Below are 17,360 nucleotides of genomic sequence, written 5' to 3' on the forward strand. Positions count from 1 at the left end.
TATATTTTTGTAATTTTTATAATTGATAAAGCATTATAAAAAGCATTTTATTTCTCTCAGACTTTTATCAATGTGAAATTACCACCAGGCCCAAACCGACCATCAGGGCCTTATTTTCATTTATCTATCCACTCATTAAAAGTCACAGTTACCTTATTTCCTCAAATGCTCTTCAGGGGGTCCGGGGCACTGCTGGAGACGCAGGCTCTCGTGGTTTCGCTCTAGATGTCAGAATCTTTTTAGAGTTTTGAGGAGACCGATGTGGTCGTGTTGATGGTTTAGGCGTGCAGCAGCAGAATTAAAGCTGCATAAAAGCACCGGCTCCGCTGACGGACGATGATCTGAAGCGCTTCTGTTTCTCTCTCAGGTGCGCTTGCTGGTGGAGTTGATATGGCCTCTGTTCCTGTTTTTCATTCTGGTGTCAGTCAGATCCACCAACTATCCCGTTTACAAAAGCCAGTGTGAGTATCGCCACGAACACGAACCGTTTCATTGTTTCTTTGAGACATAATTGACAGTTTTGGGAACATTTTGTGAAAAACAGCGACTCTAGGAACGATAAATAATATGCATTATGCTTTTTAATTTCTTAACATTAGAGTCAAATGAACAAATAATAAGATAATCTATCGTAGCGGTGCGCCAAAATAATTAGGTTTACACCGAAACTGAAATTGAAATATGCATATTTCATTAAAGCGATGACATCGGTGGCCGTAATAACTAGTTTACGTTGCAGATTTAAGTGTTTAATGAAGACAACAGGTTAAGTATTAAACATTAAAGAGCGACAAATACAGCTTTTATCGCTTGTTATAAAAATGTAAAGAATTGTAGTTCAGGTTGTGAACATTTGACAGGCACACTGCAAATAATACTTAGTGAAGTTGTGATACATTTAAACAAAAGGTCAGTTAACTAAGACGCCTGAGAAATCGCTATTGTTCACATTTTATTATGGTTTGTAAGTAATTGTGGATGGATGCTTCCTCTCAGGCCACTACCCCAATAAGCCCCTCCCATCGGCGGGCGTGTTGCCATGGCTGCAGGGCATGCTGTGTAACATCCAGAACCCGTGCGTCAGCTTCCCCACACCTGGAGAAACACCCGGACAGGTGAACAACTTCGACAACTCCACGTGAGTCTCACACCTGCGTTGAGAAAATGTGATAACTGAACTAAAAGAACTAAATGGACCGGGACTGATATAGGGATGATGGTTTGGTCGGCTCTGTAATGGTCTCCGTGCGGTGTATACACACACACACACACACACACACGCGGCTCACGAAGATAAAGGTTGAAGAGAATAATCCATTAAATATAATCCATTTAATATAATCCAAAGATGAAAACTCACACGCACAGGGATATATATGCAATAACCGGCATACTCGAACTCATTCGACCGGAACTAAAATAAGGCAAATAGCGAGGCAGACAGGTGAACAAAATGAAGGTGATTAACCTTATGAGAACAGGAAACAAACCAAATAAGGGCAAAGCGGAAATAAACACACACCTGACAACTGGAAGCATCGTTTCTATTTCTATTGTTTCATCGATTTCTGCATTTAAAAGTGTATATTTAATACACGGTGTATATATAGTACACGGTACACACATTTATTATGTTAAAACTTAAATGAATCATGATTGAACAAATGAAAGATTATGTAATAATACATGTATATTTATACAGGGGTTGGACAATGAAACTGAAACACTGTCTGATTTAGTGTTGAGGTTTCGTGGTTAAATTTGAGCAGCATGGTAGCCAGTCTTCATCGATTGCTCATTCCACCAGTGTGAGCAGGCTATTAACATTTAATTAGCAGAGTAATAGCACGGTTTTGCTTAAAATATTGTAATGCACACAACACTATGGGAGACATATCAGAGTTGACCAAACTGTTGGTGCACGTCTTGCTGGAGCATCTGCACCAACCATATCACACAGGAGTAACTGTAGAGGAAGCTGTCTGAAAGGGATGCCCGGGTCCAAAAAACATAAAACCACAGCTGACCAACTCACCACATAAATGTGTGTATGTCTCCTGTTTCCAATCAATTGCCAATCCGGTCAATATACATGGACAGGCCGCTATCGCCAAACCTTTGGTGCCAGTGTCAAACATTGGTTTCAGTGGTGCCCGTGACCAAAATCTTGGGCTGTGGACAACGTGAAACATGTATTGTTCTCCTTCACTGTCTTTCCCGCATCCAAACGAGTTCCTCAAGACTGTTGCGTGCCCAGAGTGAAGCATGGGATGGTTCGGGCTGCAATATCACGGCTTACCCCAGACCTGATACTTGTGCTAGATGGACGCGTCACTGTCAAGGACTCCTGAACCTGTCTGGAGGAGCACGTGGACTCAATGGTTCAAACGTTGTATCAGGGTGATAATGCACCAATACGCACAGCAAGACTGGTGACAGAGTGGATTGAAGAACATGAAAGTGAAGTTGAACATCTCCCACGGCCTGCACAGTCACCAGATCTAAATATTCCCAAGATGAATTGATTGCATTGGCTGCAAAAGGAGGCCATGCACCACACTAATGAATTATCGTAGTCTATAACCAGGCGTTTCAGCTTCTTTGTCCAACCCCTGCATATATATAATATTTAAATCTATATGAATAATATGTTAAACATAATTGATGAACCTGATTATGATGAACTTTGTTTAGCATTCATCTGTGTTTATGTCTATTTAGAGTCACAAAGGTTCTGGTTGAAGTCCAGTCGCTCCTGGCAGATCCTGCTCTCTTCAGCAGCCTCAAACTGATCTCCGGGGACATCGGCCAGTGGACGTCTGTCCTGCAGAAAGCAAACCCGGCAGCAGGTGAACGTCTGGCTTTACTTTTCAAAGCATGCTGACGATTGACGCAACATTTCAGAGATCTGGTTTTGCTGGTTACTGGTCATGTTGGAGGACCAGGTAGACCAGCTCAAATCATCTCAGACCAGCTTGGACCGCTTTCATCTCCAATCGATGCACAGCTTTGTGTTTAATAGGACTGCAGTTATAATCAAGAGCATTTCCCCAGTAGGACGCTCATGTGTTGTGTGTAATCAAGAGTGAGTCATTCTTAGATCATCGACATCAACTTTCATAATGTCTTTAAAACAAATAAAAATAGAAGCGAATGAGTCAGGGGTGAGAGTTTAGATTGATAAAAAATCATTTGATGATTCATCAGATACACATTTCAAGCGAAACGATTAAAAGTTATTAAAATTACTTTGACATTTGTTTTGTATAATTCATAAAAAAGAGCTTAATTGCTCACATGACATATTTAATCTAATTAAATAGCAATGCTGAAATTAATTAAAAATAGTTGTTTTCTAAATATAATTTTCAGCAATTTCTATTAGAAGCTTGTAAGACACGTGGCTTTACTTTACTAGCCAGACATATGTATATCAGTTTCAAGCCTATAATTTTATTATTATCATATTTAAATTTTTATTGAAATGTTTTGCTATTTAGACTGCAAAATAAGCTGCAGTATATATAATAATAAATTACAAATTTATTAAAATGATAAAATGTGTATATATATATATATATATATATATATATATATATATATATATATATTGAATCAAATCTTATGCTTATATTCCATGCGTGGGGCTGATATAACGACCCATCCCGCACTGCGCTTATATCCGTGATTTACAGCAGCTCTTGTCGTTCGGAGGAGCGGGTTGTATATCTTCTTGTTTGTTTGTGCCGTTTAGGCTAATGATATTCAGATTCGAGAGGAAACTCATTTGCAAATAGGCCTGGGAGCGTGGTGTTGTCGAGACGCGGTCAGCGCCGGACGCATTTGCATCCGGGGTCCGTGAACTTCTATTATACCAGATTAAATTCATCAGGAGATCTGAAAGAGAGTAATTAACTCACAACACTGCCAGGGTCTGTCTGACAGCAGCGGCCAATCAGAGCCGGCGCTCACTGAAGCGGCCAATCGGAGCGCAGGGTGGCGACCGGATGATGAAGGTGCGAGGTGATGACTCCAATCTCTCTCAGCGTGTGTGTGTGTGTGTGTGTGTGTGTGACCTGCTCAGCTCTTGTTGGAGAGGATTGTTGAGATGACAACAGAGATTCAGAGTGTAATGACGCGCCCTCGTTAATCAGCGCCGCTGTCTGATATCTCTGCTGCTAATTAGCCTGGCTCTATACGTATTATCCATTGATGTGTGTTACAGCATCTCTCTCTCAGACCTCCGTGTGTAAACACTCGCGCTTTCATACGCCTAATTGGCTTTCATGGTCTTTGTGCGCGTGTGGGAGGAATTCACGGTTACATGAGGACAAAGCAGCGTGTTGCATTACATCTAAACGAGTCTTTAACGGGCTAACACATGTTTAATAAGCCCCATCCATTCCTTCAATCAAGACTTTAGCCTACCCACAGCAGCCCGCCGTCCACAGGAGGACAGAAAGGAGGACAGGCACGTTTTTATTCATCGAGGATGCATTCAGTTGATCGGAAGTGACTGTAAAGACATTCAGGTTTTAAATAAATGCTGCTCTTTTGAGCTTTGAACATCTGCAAACCCTGGCAAATAAGATCATTGCGGTTTCCACAAAAATATTGGGCAGCGCAGCTGTTTTCAGCACTGATGATAATCAGAACTGTTTCTGGAGCAGTAAATCAGTATATTAGAAGGATTTCTGAAGGATTGAAACTCACATAGGCCCAGAAAACAGTAATAATTGTAATATTTCACAAATAGGTCTATTACTGTTGACAGAATTTTTGCTCAAACAAATGCTTCCATAAGTGACTCAAAAAAAAAATTATATTATTATTATTTATTCATTTTATTTAATTAATTATATCTTTTTTTTTAGGTTTGTGTGTTTATATATATATATATATATATATATATATATATATATATATATATATATATAATATATATATATATATATATAAACATATATGTTTTTAGGTAACAGCAGTCTTCGTCTTGTTTATTTTATGTTTTTTTTTTTCTGTGCATTTTATTTTTATTTATTTATTTATTTTTCATTATTAAATCATTTAATAATAATTTCATCTATCTTTGCTGTCTGTCTGAATAAATCTCGCTGAGCTGAGGGCAGTATGTTAATATTGTCCGTTCACTCTCTCTCTCAGGTCAGTCGATTCCTCTTCGCAGTTTGCTGAGAACCAACGAGACGTTTTCTGAATATCTGACGAGCAGCCTTTCGGTGCCAAACACAACCGCCGCGAGTCTGATGAGGGCAAGAGTTCGTCTCGGACAGGTACGTCGTCCAGAGACAGAGAGATGAAGAAGCTCTGTGTGCTTTAGCTCAGACTGGAGGAGATCCAGCACCTCTTAATGAAAAAGCAGACGAGAGGCCAGACGCTCATGACTCCAACGAAACCTCCACAAGATTCGAGAGACGGCATCTGAACTTCACACGCAAAGCTCTGAAGCCTTCGAAAACACTCGTGTGAACGCTTGTGTTATCAACTAGACATGCTTCAACACAAATCATCGGGTTTCAGCTGTGACACCAATTCGTTTCTTAATTTATTACAATTTTTACAGACCAATTAAATCAATTTTATTTTATTTTTAACAAAGTTCCTCTTCATTTCTATAAATCACGCTTCGATGGTCTTATTGAATGTTAAAAATCAAAAAGCATGTGTGATCAGTTTAATCCATAACACTTTAATAAATAATAATATATATTAGGTCTTATCGTATGTGGCAGCCTGTCTGAACATATCCCAGTCTTGAAGTGCCTCTTGAAGTGCCCTCCGGCCACACTTGTATTTGTTCGCGAAGCGGTTTGGCAAATACAGACATTAGCGTAAAAGTAATGTGGTCTGAGGTGCCAGGATGAGAGAAGGGTAGATGTAAACAAAGTCCAGAGTGTTATTTCCTCTCGTTGGGAAGTCTATTTGTTGTATTTTTGGAAACAGACTCTTAGCCCAGATTAGAAAAAAATAAGGATGAGGGGTCAGAGAGAGAAGGGTCTTTATTGCTCCGAGGTCGCCGACTTTTTCGAGATCAGTCGCTACAGACCTCCAAACTTCATGTGGCCCTCAGATACGCTCAAGAACAGCTTCGTGGAACGGGTTTCCATGACCGAGCAGCTGCATCCAAGCCACTGGACTTCTCTGGAGTGATGAATCGCTCTTCTCCATCTGCCAATCTGGGTTTGGCGGTTGCCAGGAGAACGATATTTGTCTGACTGCATTGTCCCAACCGTGAAGTTTGGTGGAGGGGGTTGTTTTTCAGGAGCTTGGCCACTTAGTTCCAGTGGAGGAACTCCTAAATGCTTCAGCATACCAAGACATTTTGGACAATCCCATGCGAACATGGCGGCACAAAGCAAGGTCCATAAACACATGAATGAGAAAGAACTGGCGAGAAAGAACTTGACTGTTATCGACCCGAAAGAACACCTTTGGGATGAATTAGAGCGAAGACTGTGAGTCAGGCCTTCTCATCCAACATCAGTGTCTGCTTCTGGAAGAATGGTCAAAAAATCCCATAAACACACTCATAAACATTTTGCAAAGCCTTCCCAGAAGAGTTGAAGCTGTTATAGCTTCTAAGAGTGGGACGAAGTCGTATTAAACCCTATGGATTAAGAGTGGGATGTCACTTAAATTCACATGCATCTAAAGGCAGAGGAGTGAATACTTTTGGCTGTATAGTATGTTTATATAGTACACACACACATACACACACATATCTTCAGATACCAATTAAGTAAGAAAGTTCCAGCATGGATCATCACGTTTCGATTGTAAATTATATCAAGTGTAAATGTTCACGCTGAAATTAGAAATTGGTTTACAAAAAAAAAATTGGTTTACAAAAAGCAGCAGATCTCTTGAGTGTTGTATTAACTGTAGTGTGTGTGTGTGTGTGTGTGTGTGTGTGTGTTAAGCTGCCCGCTCTGCCGACTGACGGAGATCTGCGCTCTGTTCTCTGCGGCCCATCCATCGATCGCATCCTGGAGTTTAATTCAGCCAATCATAAAGAAGAGTTTCAGAACGTCACATGCTCTCTGACAGCCAATCAGCTTCTTCAGGCCAGACGCGTGTTCACACAGAATCTGGACAACATGAAGCTCCTGAATGCAGTGAGTAGCGCCGCTTTATTTCTACACACTTCGTGATCACATTCACATAGATTCACAACACAATTTTACATTTGCCTTGTTTTTGCAAATAAATAAATAATAATAATATTAATAGGAGCGTCATTATAACTACTCAAATTGCTGGAATATTTTACACATTTTTTGATGTTTTGACATAAAATATATTATAGCATTATATCAAATCATTATATTATAAATAAATACTGTGAGGTTCTGACATCAAATATGTCTCCTTGCATTAAAAGAGCATTTGATGAAATCAAGCTAAACTGTCAAACTTCATCTATATTGATATATCACGCTGTATGTAGTAAACAGCAAGCCCAAACAAATATATATATATATATATATATATATATATATATATATATATATATATATATGTATGTATGTATGTATGTGTGTGTGTGTGTGTGTGAGAGAGTGAGGAGAAGCAGCACACACAGTTCTCAGGTGCTCTTACAGAATAAAACCATTAGCCGAAGCTCTGCAGATAGAAGTGGGACTGAATAAAGCGTCCTCAAGGGAGCAGAGGGTCTGGCAGGGACATGAGGTTCAGTGAAGGACACTACAGTACAGTATACAGAGAGAAGACTGTACATCAAGATAGAGTCCATGACTAGCTCTCTCACAACTCTCTCTCTCTCTCTCTCTCTGTCTCTCTCTCTCTCTCTCTCTCTCTCTCTCTCTCTCTCTGTCTCTCTCTCTCTCTCTCTCTCTCTCTCTCTCTCTCTGTCTCTCTCTCTCTCTCTCTCTCTCTCTCTGTCTCTCTCTGTCTCTCTCTCTCTCTCTCTCTCTCTCTCTCTCTCTCTGTCCCTCTCTCTGTCTCTCTCTCTCTCTCTCTCTCTCTCTCTCTCTGTCTCTCTCTCTCTCTCTCTCTCTCTCTCTCTCTCTCTCTCTCTCTCTCTCTCTCTCTCTCTCTCTGTCTCTCTCTCTCTCTCTCTCTCTCTCTCTCTCTCTCTCTCTCTCTCTCTCTCTCTCTCTCTCTCTGTCTCTCTCTCTCTCTCTGTCTCTCTCTCTCTCTCTCTCTCTCTCTCTCTCTCTCTCTCTCTCTCTCTCTCTCTCTCTCTCTCTCTCTCTCTCTCTCTCTGTCTCTCTCTCTCTCTCTCTCTCTCTCTCTCTCTCTCTCTCTCTCTCTCTCTCTCTCTCTCTCTCTCTCTCTCTCTCTCTCTCTCTCTCTCTCTCTCTCTCTCTCTCTCTCTCTCTCTCTCTGTCTCTCTCTCTCTCTCTCTCTCTCTCTCTCTCTCTCTCTCTCTCTCTCTCTCTCTCTCTCTCTCTCTCTCTCTCTCTCTCTCTCTCTCTCTCTCTCTCTCTCTCTCTCTCTCTCTCTCTCTCTCTCTCTCTCTCTCTCTCTCTCTCTCTCTCTCTCTCTCTCTCTCTCTCTCTCTCTCTCTCTCTCTCTCTCTCTCTCTGTCTCTCTCTCTCTCTCTCTCTCTCTCTCTCTCTCTCTCTCTCTCTCTCTCTCTCTCTCTCTCTCTCTCTCTCTCTCTCTCTCTCTCTCTCTCTCTCTCTCTCTCTCTCTCTCTCTCTCTCTCTCTCTCTCTCTCTCTCTCTCTCTCTCTCTCTCTCTCTCTCTCTCTCTCTCTCTCTCTCTCTCTCTCTCTCTCTCTCTCTCTCTCTCTCTCTCTCTCTCTCTCTCTCTCTCTCTCTCTCTCTCTCTCTCTCTCTCTCTCTCTCTCTCTCTCTCTCTCTCTCTCTCTCTCTCTCTCTCTCTCTCTCTCTCTCTCTCTCTCTCTCTCTCTCTCTCTCTCTCTCTCTCTCTCTCTCTCTCTCTCTCTCTCTCTCTCTCTCTCTCTCTCTCTCTCTCTCTCTCTCTCTCTCTCTCTCTCTCTCTCTCTCTCTCTCTCTCTCTCTCTCTCTCTCTCTCTCTCTCTCTCTCTCTCTCTCTCTCTCTCTCTCTCTCTCTCTCTCTCTCTCTCTCTCTCTCTCTCTCTCTCTCTCTCTCTCTCTCTCTCTGTCTCTCTCTCTCTCTCTCTCTCTCTCTCTCTCTCTCTGTCTCTCTCTCTCTCTCTCTCTCTCTCTCTCTCTCTCTCTCTCTCTCTCTCTCTCTCTCTCTCTCTCTCTCTCTCTCTCTCTGTCTCTCTCTCTCTCTCTCTCTCTCTCTCTCTCTCTCTCTCTCTCTCTCTCTCTCTGTCTCTCTCTCTCTCTCTCTCTCTCTCTCTCTCTCTCTCTCTCTCTCTCTCTCTCTCTCTCTCTCTCTCTTCAAAACCCTGAGGTCAAGGAACTGCCAGATGAGCTCTATATATATATATATTATAATATCTAACATGTTTGCAATAATATCGCCCCATAAAATGTTTATTTGTTTGTTGATTTATTAATTTCATGCGAACAAGTTGTTGAATTTTTTTAACGATTTTCCTAATTAGTAGATTCTGTTGTACGTTTTAAGTTAAACTTAACTTTTATTATAATTAGAAATTTATCCTATTTTATTAGTTTCTAGACATAACTATGAATGTTTGTGGATGGTTTACCTTTTTTTATTGTTCTACACGCTAAAATCGATATATTTTATTTTTGACACACAAACATGTTTCTCGCACCGAAGATAAGCTAATATAAAATGCTTACAGCTGCTCTCGGCCTTTTCCTACGCGTTTGACCATTATTCTTCATATTTCCGTTGTTTATTTCCGACATTTATCATCCGCTCTCCCTCTGAAGCGCTTCGGCCTAGCTGTGGTTTCACGGATGTGAAGCTGAAGCATAAACGTTCTCCAGACTGAATGAAGAAAAAGCCATTTGCAGAGTAATCCCTGCCCAGATAAACACACACACACACACACACACACACACACACACACACACACACGCGCGTCTGAACCTCTCTTTCCCTCTAAAGTAATGCTATTGAGTGTGTGAAGGTCACAGCGATAGACACAGAGATAGCGGCGGCTAAGAGGCCAGTGAATGGGACTTTATTAAGGTTGTTTTAACCGCTCTGAGAATAAACTCTGGAAATCTAATGATCTTTATAGATTTAGCTGAACTTGGCTTCACTTCAGTAATACAGTCTTAATCTTCGGCTCCGTGAGGCAGAACCCATGTAATACGCAATTAAGCTGAGCAGAAATCAGTGATACTGAAATGAGATTTTTTCCCTCCTGTTTCAGCTTCCGTCGGCGCTGGGTCTGAACCGGCTGGAGGTGAGCGTCCTGATGGGTCAGACCGGCGCTCACGTCGGCCCGCTCATGACCTCGGTGAGTGCTCGGGTGGGATTGGGGAGCGATGGAGAGCGTCCCTTGGGTTTCTGCATAAAATATAAAACATCACTTAAATATAATCAAAACTTACGTCGTATACTTATTTTGATATCTTAAGGCAAGCAGTTTATTAAACACTGGTTTTGTTGATATTGTTTTATTGGGTTAAAATTACAGTAATGATATTAAATATTCTTTACATTTAAGTCTATGTCTATTTTCTATGTGAATATGTAGTAAAATATAATTTTCAGCATCGTTACTCCAGTCTTCAGCGTTTGAAAAACGTTTTTGATGCATTATTTCATCAATAGAAAATCAAAGAACAAGTGAAATAGAAAACCTCTGCAACATTAATTATGTATTTTGTATCACTTTTGGTGGGTTTAATTTGTCCTGGATAAAAGCATTATTTCCTTTTTTTCAGAATCGTGTATGTGATTTGTATATTATGTTACTTCTATTTCTATAGAGCGCAGCTTTCAGGTTATGGAAGTGAAAATCCCATTTGTTTTCTCCGTAGAGAAATTAAGTTTGTTGAAATGTTTCAAGGCAGAGCTGTAACCAGGGATAAGACTGAGCAGGAAGAACAGACCACGCTCTCCCATAAAAGATTGCAATCGTCCAATGAGCTCCTTCTTTCACAAGAGAGGACAGTCTGAAACTTTTAGCAGCTGAATGGACTTTTATTCTGACGGCACCCATTCACTGCAGCTCACCCATTGCTGGGACACCGATGCAATGCTGCAAACAAACTCATCTGCATCTTGGATGGTTTGGTGGCGTGTACATTTTCAGCAAATCTAACCCTGTAAACACTTAAATCAGACTTTTTTCAAAAATCACATGCACTTAGTCACCATACGTTTACATATGTTTCGCGTTTTACATGCATGCACGCAATTATTTAAGTCTGAAAGAGTGAAAAAGAGTTTCTACACCAAATAGTTCTGGAACACTGTGAACACAGACCATTCTGAGAACCTGAACTAACTGTACTTTATCATCAATGTCAAGGGTTTCGTATTGTACCTTTGTTTGGCATCCAGCGATGTCATTTTCAATGCTTTGTGGGTATTTCATTCCCTTACAAAAGAACTGAAGTAGTCTTGGACTTGGACTTGGACTCTTTTTATCTATTCTTGTTCAAATACTCGCAACGCAACTGTACATTTACGCTCTCCAGCTACTGCAGCTTTTCACATGCAGTGCGCTTTTTGCTTTACAGTATAAAACTTTATATAACTTCAAATCAAGTCAATAATTATATACTGCATTGACGTGCAATTAGTCTGGGAGCTGGTTCGTTTGGTTCAAGGTTTAAATCTCTGTGATTCTGAATGTGTAGAAAATGAATGGGAAAACACTGCAGGAACCAAGGGCACTGAAAAAGTGGGCCGCGCTCCTCTGCAGTCCATTACGCTGGTTGCATGCAAGTGGCCGTATAAATAAAAGCTGCTGGAAGTTTGCTGGGAAGTAATATACCGTCTCATTTAGTGCTAACACAACAGCTGTCACCTCCGTTCTGAGCGAACAGGCTTCATGTCAGTTATGCTCGTTAAGCGAGACTGAAACACAGTTTACGCTTCGTGTTTGCATTATGAAGGTGCCGTCCTGATCACGCACCAAAAGCCATTTCACCTTTCCAAGGTTTGGCATTAGTGGCTTTAGCCGCCGGGCCGACAGATGCAAAGCACAGATGGACTTATATTACAGCGACACGCTGAGAACTAGACACGCGTGGCATTAATTAATGGCATTACACGCTGATATTCGGTTATGGGATGGACAAATGTTCGCTCGAGCGCATCTCTCGAGTCCGCAGCAGAGGTGTGAGGGGTGTCTCCAGGTCTGGATAAAAACACAAAAAACGATGGGTTCAGCACTAATTCTGCATTTCAAAACAAACTAAATGCACCATTGTTCAAAAGTTTGGTTATTTTGGAAATCTCCGGTTTTAAAGAAATTAAAATCTTTGTTCAGCAGGGATGCATGAAATCGATTAAAAGTGTGAAGTTATAAAGTAATGCATTATAATGTCGTGTTACGCCTTAAAAAAGTAATTACGTTACTTATTGTAGTGACTTTTTATGAAAAGTAATCTAATTACGTAATCAGATTACGTAATTTACGTTAACTTCCAGCGCTGTTTAGAATGTTGCAAATTATTCGTATTTTAAATAAATGCTTACTTTTGAACTTTCTATTCAACAAAAATCTTGAGCCTCAAATCAGCATATTAAAATGATTCCTGAAGGATCATGAACTGGAGTAATGATGATGAAAATTCAACTTTGATCCGAATTACATTTGCAATCGTTTTGATGGATTGTGTGTAGACTGCAGAGGAATCAGGGTTACGTTTTTGTGCATGAAGAAAACAAAAATAACAGCTTTATTCAATAATTTGTCTCTTTCTTGTCACCCTAGCACCATTTTGGAGAGCATCTCATTGTAAACGACATACGAAGAGTTAATTAGCAAAAGCAGATACGTTTTTTTTCAACGTATTCCCAAAAATCTAAATCTAATGAGATAAAAGCATTCCAATTAATCTCAAACCTCAGCTGTAGCTTTTTTAATAACTGAAAAGCAGCTAACACAATAAAACACAATAAAAACAGATTATTTTTGCAAATAAGCTGCTCTGTGTCTGCTGCGGATGCAATGTTTATGCTGTTTGTGCTTCGATCTGAACAAAGCTATTTTAAACTGTAATATTAAGCACATATCGATGCCTTATTTTACACGGCCTTATTCTACATCCCTAAACTTAACAGCTACCGCACTAAGCAGCAAATTGGGAACTTATTGATGGAGAAGTCGTAGTTAATAGTGAATAAGTTGCTCCCTGTTCTAAAGTGTTAATATGTCTGATCAAATGAATGCAGCCCTGATGAGCGGAAGCGACATTTCTGACTTTCCTGTTTGATTTGGTTTGTTCTCCGCACAGATGTCTAACTTCAGGTCTTGGCGCTGCTGGCGCGGCAGGCTCGCTGGACTTCAGGTCGGATCCGTTCGGGAGTCTCTCTCAGCTGATGTGTGGAACAGCCTTCAACAGGACGAGCAGAGTCGCGTCGAGATCAGCGTCGACAGAATCAGACCAACGAAACGCTCGCGCCGCTGCAGCAGACAACACCGACTCAAGCAGCACCAACACCAGTAAGACGACGGATTCAATCGGACCGCTTTCAGTGTGTCAAACTGATTATTATTAACATTAACTGCATTGAACGTGCACTTGTAGTGAAGTATATGTTCAACAAACCAATAAATGCTCACTTGAGTTTACTTACAGAGAGGTGCTTTAAGTGACCTCTGTACTAATGTCAAAAATGAATTTAATTGTTCTGTCGTGTTTTAATGAAGTGGACTTATGTCCACAAAAACCAAGACGGGGAAACATAGATGTTGAACATCCCCAGTGGATCAGCTAGTTTTAACTGGTTAACCTAGTGACTAATTAAGTGGGTAGCTAAGCGGTTGATGTTGTTTGTTTATTTAAAGATGCTTCACTCAAACTTGGTTCGCACTTAAGCATGTTCGGTAACGCTTTATTTTAAGGTGTCCTTGTTACCTACTACTATAATCACAATAAAATATGAATTAATACTTGCAAGTAACCCCAATCCCCAAGTGGGTTAAGGACACATTCAAATAAAGTGTAACCGTATGTTGAAAGTATATTTCTGTAGTCCTTTTCAAAGCATGCTTAAGTGTAGTTAGTTAGTTATTTTTTCACAAAACACAGTCGCTACCAAAAAACGCCGTGATGTTCCACTTTGGAAGAATGCAAAAAACTGATCGAGTTTAACTGGTGAACCTAGTTAACTGGCTAGAGACTGGTTAGGTGAGCGGAAGCGGTTGATGTTGTTTGTTTGCTTTGTAGCTTCTTCACTTCGCACTTAAGTATGTTCGGTAACACTTTATTTTAAGGTGTTCTTGTTACCTACTCTTATTATCATAATAAATGATGAATTATTACTTGCAAGTAACCCTAATCCCCAAATAAGTTAAAGTCACATTAAAGGTGTAACCGTATGTTCTTTCAAAGTGTCTTTCTGTAGTCGTTTTAAAAGCATGCTTAAGTGTAGCCTACTGCTTTTTTTATATTTATTTATTTTTTAACAAAACACAGTCATTACTTAAAAACGCTGTAATTTCCCACTTTTGAAAATGCAAAAAACGGACCGAGTTTAACTGGTGAACCTAGTTAACCGGCTAGTGACTGGTTAGGTGGGAAGAAGCCAAGCGGTTGATGTTGTTTGTTTGTTTGTACAGAACGCTGAATATCACGGGGACCGAGTTAATTAGCGGCTGCTGGGCCGCTCCGTTAATTACCTTCTCTTTGAAACGGCGGTAAATAGGATTGGCTGCTTCTCCCCGAGCGCTTTCTGTTGTTCTGACACGGCGAGTCACACAAACGGCGCCGCATTGTGCTCGGCCCTGTTGGCATGCTAATACGATGGCGCTTTCTCTCAGATTCGGCCGTGTCGGGACCGTGTCTGCCGGGAGGGCAAACAGATGCCTTCTGAAACACAGACCGCGGGTTTGAGGCGTCTGTTGAACGTCGCGGTGAGATTCGATCTTCTGCAGAGGGCTCCTCAAACGGTAGCAGCGAGGGCCGCGGAAGTCGCATGTCAGCCTTAATTTGCGCTTCTTTCAGCCGAGCGGTGATTGTGTTTGTCGTACAGACACAAACCGTATCTGCGGATGTCTGCTACGCCGGGACCCCGCTGTAATTGTCATCTGCCATCAGTGATTTATGTGCATTTCTAATGGTGCGAAGATATGAAAAGAGGCCCTTGTTTTTAATACGACAACAGCGGCAACAAGCTACTCTTCTCTGCGGTGCGTAAATGCTCATACGGTAAAAACAGTTCCTAAATCGCATTTAAAATATAAATGAATCTCACAGCATGTAAATGTAAGGCTCGGCGTTTGTGCTGGTGTTCAGTCTAACGCAGCCTCATCCAGTTTGGAGGAGAGCTGATTGGATTACAGTCATTGGTCGGAGCGTCTTTGGGAAGCGTGAGGTTGCGCAGGAGAGTGAAGGCGGTGATTTGTCATCCCGTGATGCATTTCATTTATTCTGCGTTTATTTCGAGAGGTTCGGGCCCGCTGAGATCAAGGCTTTTTCCGTGAGCGAGTTCAGTGAGCAGACAAAAGAAATGCATTTGACAAGAAAAAGAGCGTGGAATTTAATAAATAAAATACAAAAAAAATGCCAAAAAAACACAGACCCGAGGTGATATTTATAAAACCACTTAGAGACACTTCAGCTTTACCCAGAAGTTTCTCAGAATTCAAAGAATGGAAATGGTTTTGCCTTTATATGCAGTTAAGGAATATGTATGCATAAAACTATATAAATATATATATATATATATATATATATATATATATATATATATATATATATACGTGTGTGTGTGTGTGTGTGTTTGTTTTGATTTGTTTTTATTTGTAATGTTTGTGCATGAAATAGTTGGACTCTTAACTAGGTTAGTGTCGGCTCTCTAAATTATTCATGATCTGAGATCAGGTCTCAACACTTACACACATTTATTCATGACATGCATTCTTAATTGCAGGAATAAGTGTAAAATGATTTGATTTTTGCACATTTAATGTGAAAATTGTACCCCAGATGGTTTTATAAATGCCTCTCCTGATCACCACATCGCCAAGAGATGTCAGCGCTTGCAAAAGCAGTGTTTTAGACTGAAACGTCCAGAGACGGAGTCCATTTCTGCTCTGAAAGACGTGTCAAAACTGAGTCTGAGCTTAAGATGCTGTCCTGCTCAAATCTGACTAAATATGGAGATTGCGATTTTTTTTTGTTGTTTTTTTTAGTACCATTCAAACTTCAGTCAGGGTTATTATAGTAAACTAAAAACTTAATGCGTGTATAATAAAAAATAAATAAATAAATAAAAATAAAAATAAATATAAATATATATATATATATATATATATATATATATATATATATATATATATATATATATATATATGTATATATGTATATATATATATATATATGTGTATATATATATATATATATATATATATATATATATATATATATATATATATATATATATATATATATATTTTTTTTTATTATAATAACTAGTTTTTAGTTTACTATAATAACTCTGACTGAAGTTTGAATATTTAAAGGGATGATTCACATTTAATGCGTTTCATAATTTGCTCATCCAGATGATAATTTGTAATATTCTCTAATTTTTCTCATCCATTAAAAAACTGTGCTTGTTTTCAGACTTCTAAATGTTCACAAAAACATTGCGTGCGTAATATGAACCCGAATGTGTTTGACCCACGATTGCTTTATATGATGAAACAATTTTAAATGTCAGCATGGTATTCCTACATGTTACTTGGTTCATGTAGTCACTTCTAGTCGTTCTTCTACACGCTGTTGAACACACACGTGGTAAACGTGAGCTCAGATGTCCTGGCTGTGTGCCGCCTGTCAATCACTCCCAAGCTGCTCCCGATCTCCTGTTTTATTCACACGCTTGTCTCTCTCCGTAGGTGCGTTCTGTAAAAACCTGACGGACACGCTGGAGAACACTTCCAGCCTGCGTCTGCTCTGGAAAACCTTCCGGCCGTTCCTGCAGGGAAGATCCTGTACTCTCCTGACACCGGCGTCACGCGCAGCATCGTCTCGGAGGTATTAACACACAAACATGGCGAAAAAGAGACACCCACTCTCTAACAGGATAACGAGCTGGAGTGTGTTTATGTGAGCTTCCCTCATTCACACACACACACAATCAAAGAGACGCTGATTGCGTGGCATGAAATTTTAACGAAGTGTAAAAGTTTAATGCTTCAGCACTGACGTGCTTTCAGAAAGACGGAGAGTGAGCCGAAGCTGCTCTGAACAAACACGAGCTGAAACACATGTTCAGAGACGACCTCCGCTGGGTTCAGAATAAGAGAGAAGATTACACGTTTTGTAAAATTA

At 40.2% G+C, this 17,360-nt stretch overlaps 1 protein-coding gene across 1 annotated transcript in view; it reads left to right on the plus strand.

The window, feature by feature from the left end:
• LOC122348804 (phospholipid-transporting ATPase ABCA1) overlaps positions 1–17,360 on the plus strand; it is a 117,514-nt gene that overhangs the window by 15,733 nt on the left and 84,421 nt on the right. The window contains 10 exon segments of the mRNA XM_043244672.1: positions 368–461; positions 997–1,138; positions 2,722–2,849; positions 5,164–5,291; positions 6,939–7,133; positions 10,271–10,357; positions 13,314–13,330; positions 13,332–13,522; positions 16,925–17,005; positions 17,008–17,063. Of these exon segments, the coding sequence (XP_043100607.1) occupies positions 368–461; positions 997–1,138; positions 2,722–2,849; positions 5,164–5,291; positions 6,939–7,133; positions 10,271–10,357; positions 13,314–13,330; positions 13,332–13,522; positions 16,925–17,005; positions 17,008–17,063 (1,119 nt within the window).

Source organism: Puntigrus tetrazona, chromosome 7, assembly GCF_018831695.1.
Source record: "Puntigrus tetrazona isolate hp1 chromosome 7, ASM1883169v1, whole genome shotgun sequence".
NCBI classification, from domain to species: domain Eukaryota; kingdom Metazoa; phylum Chordata; class Actinopteri; order Cypriniformes; family Cyprinidae; genus Puntigrus; species Puntigrus tetrazona.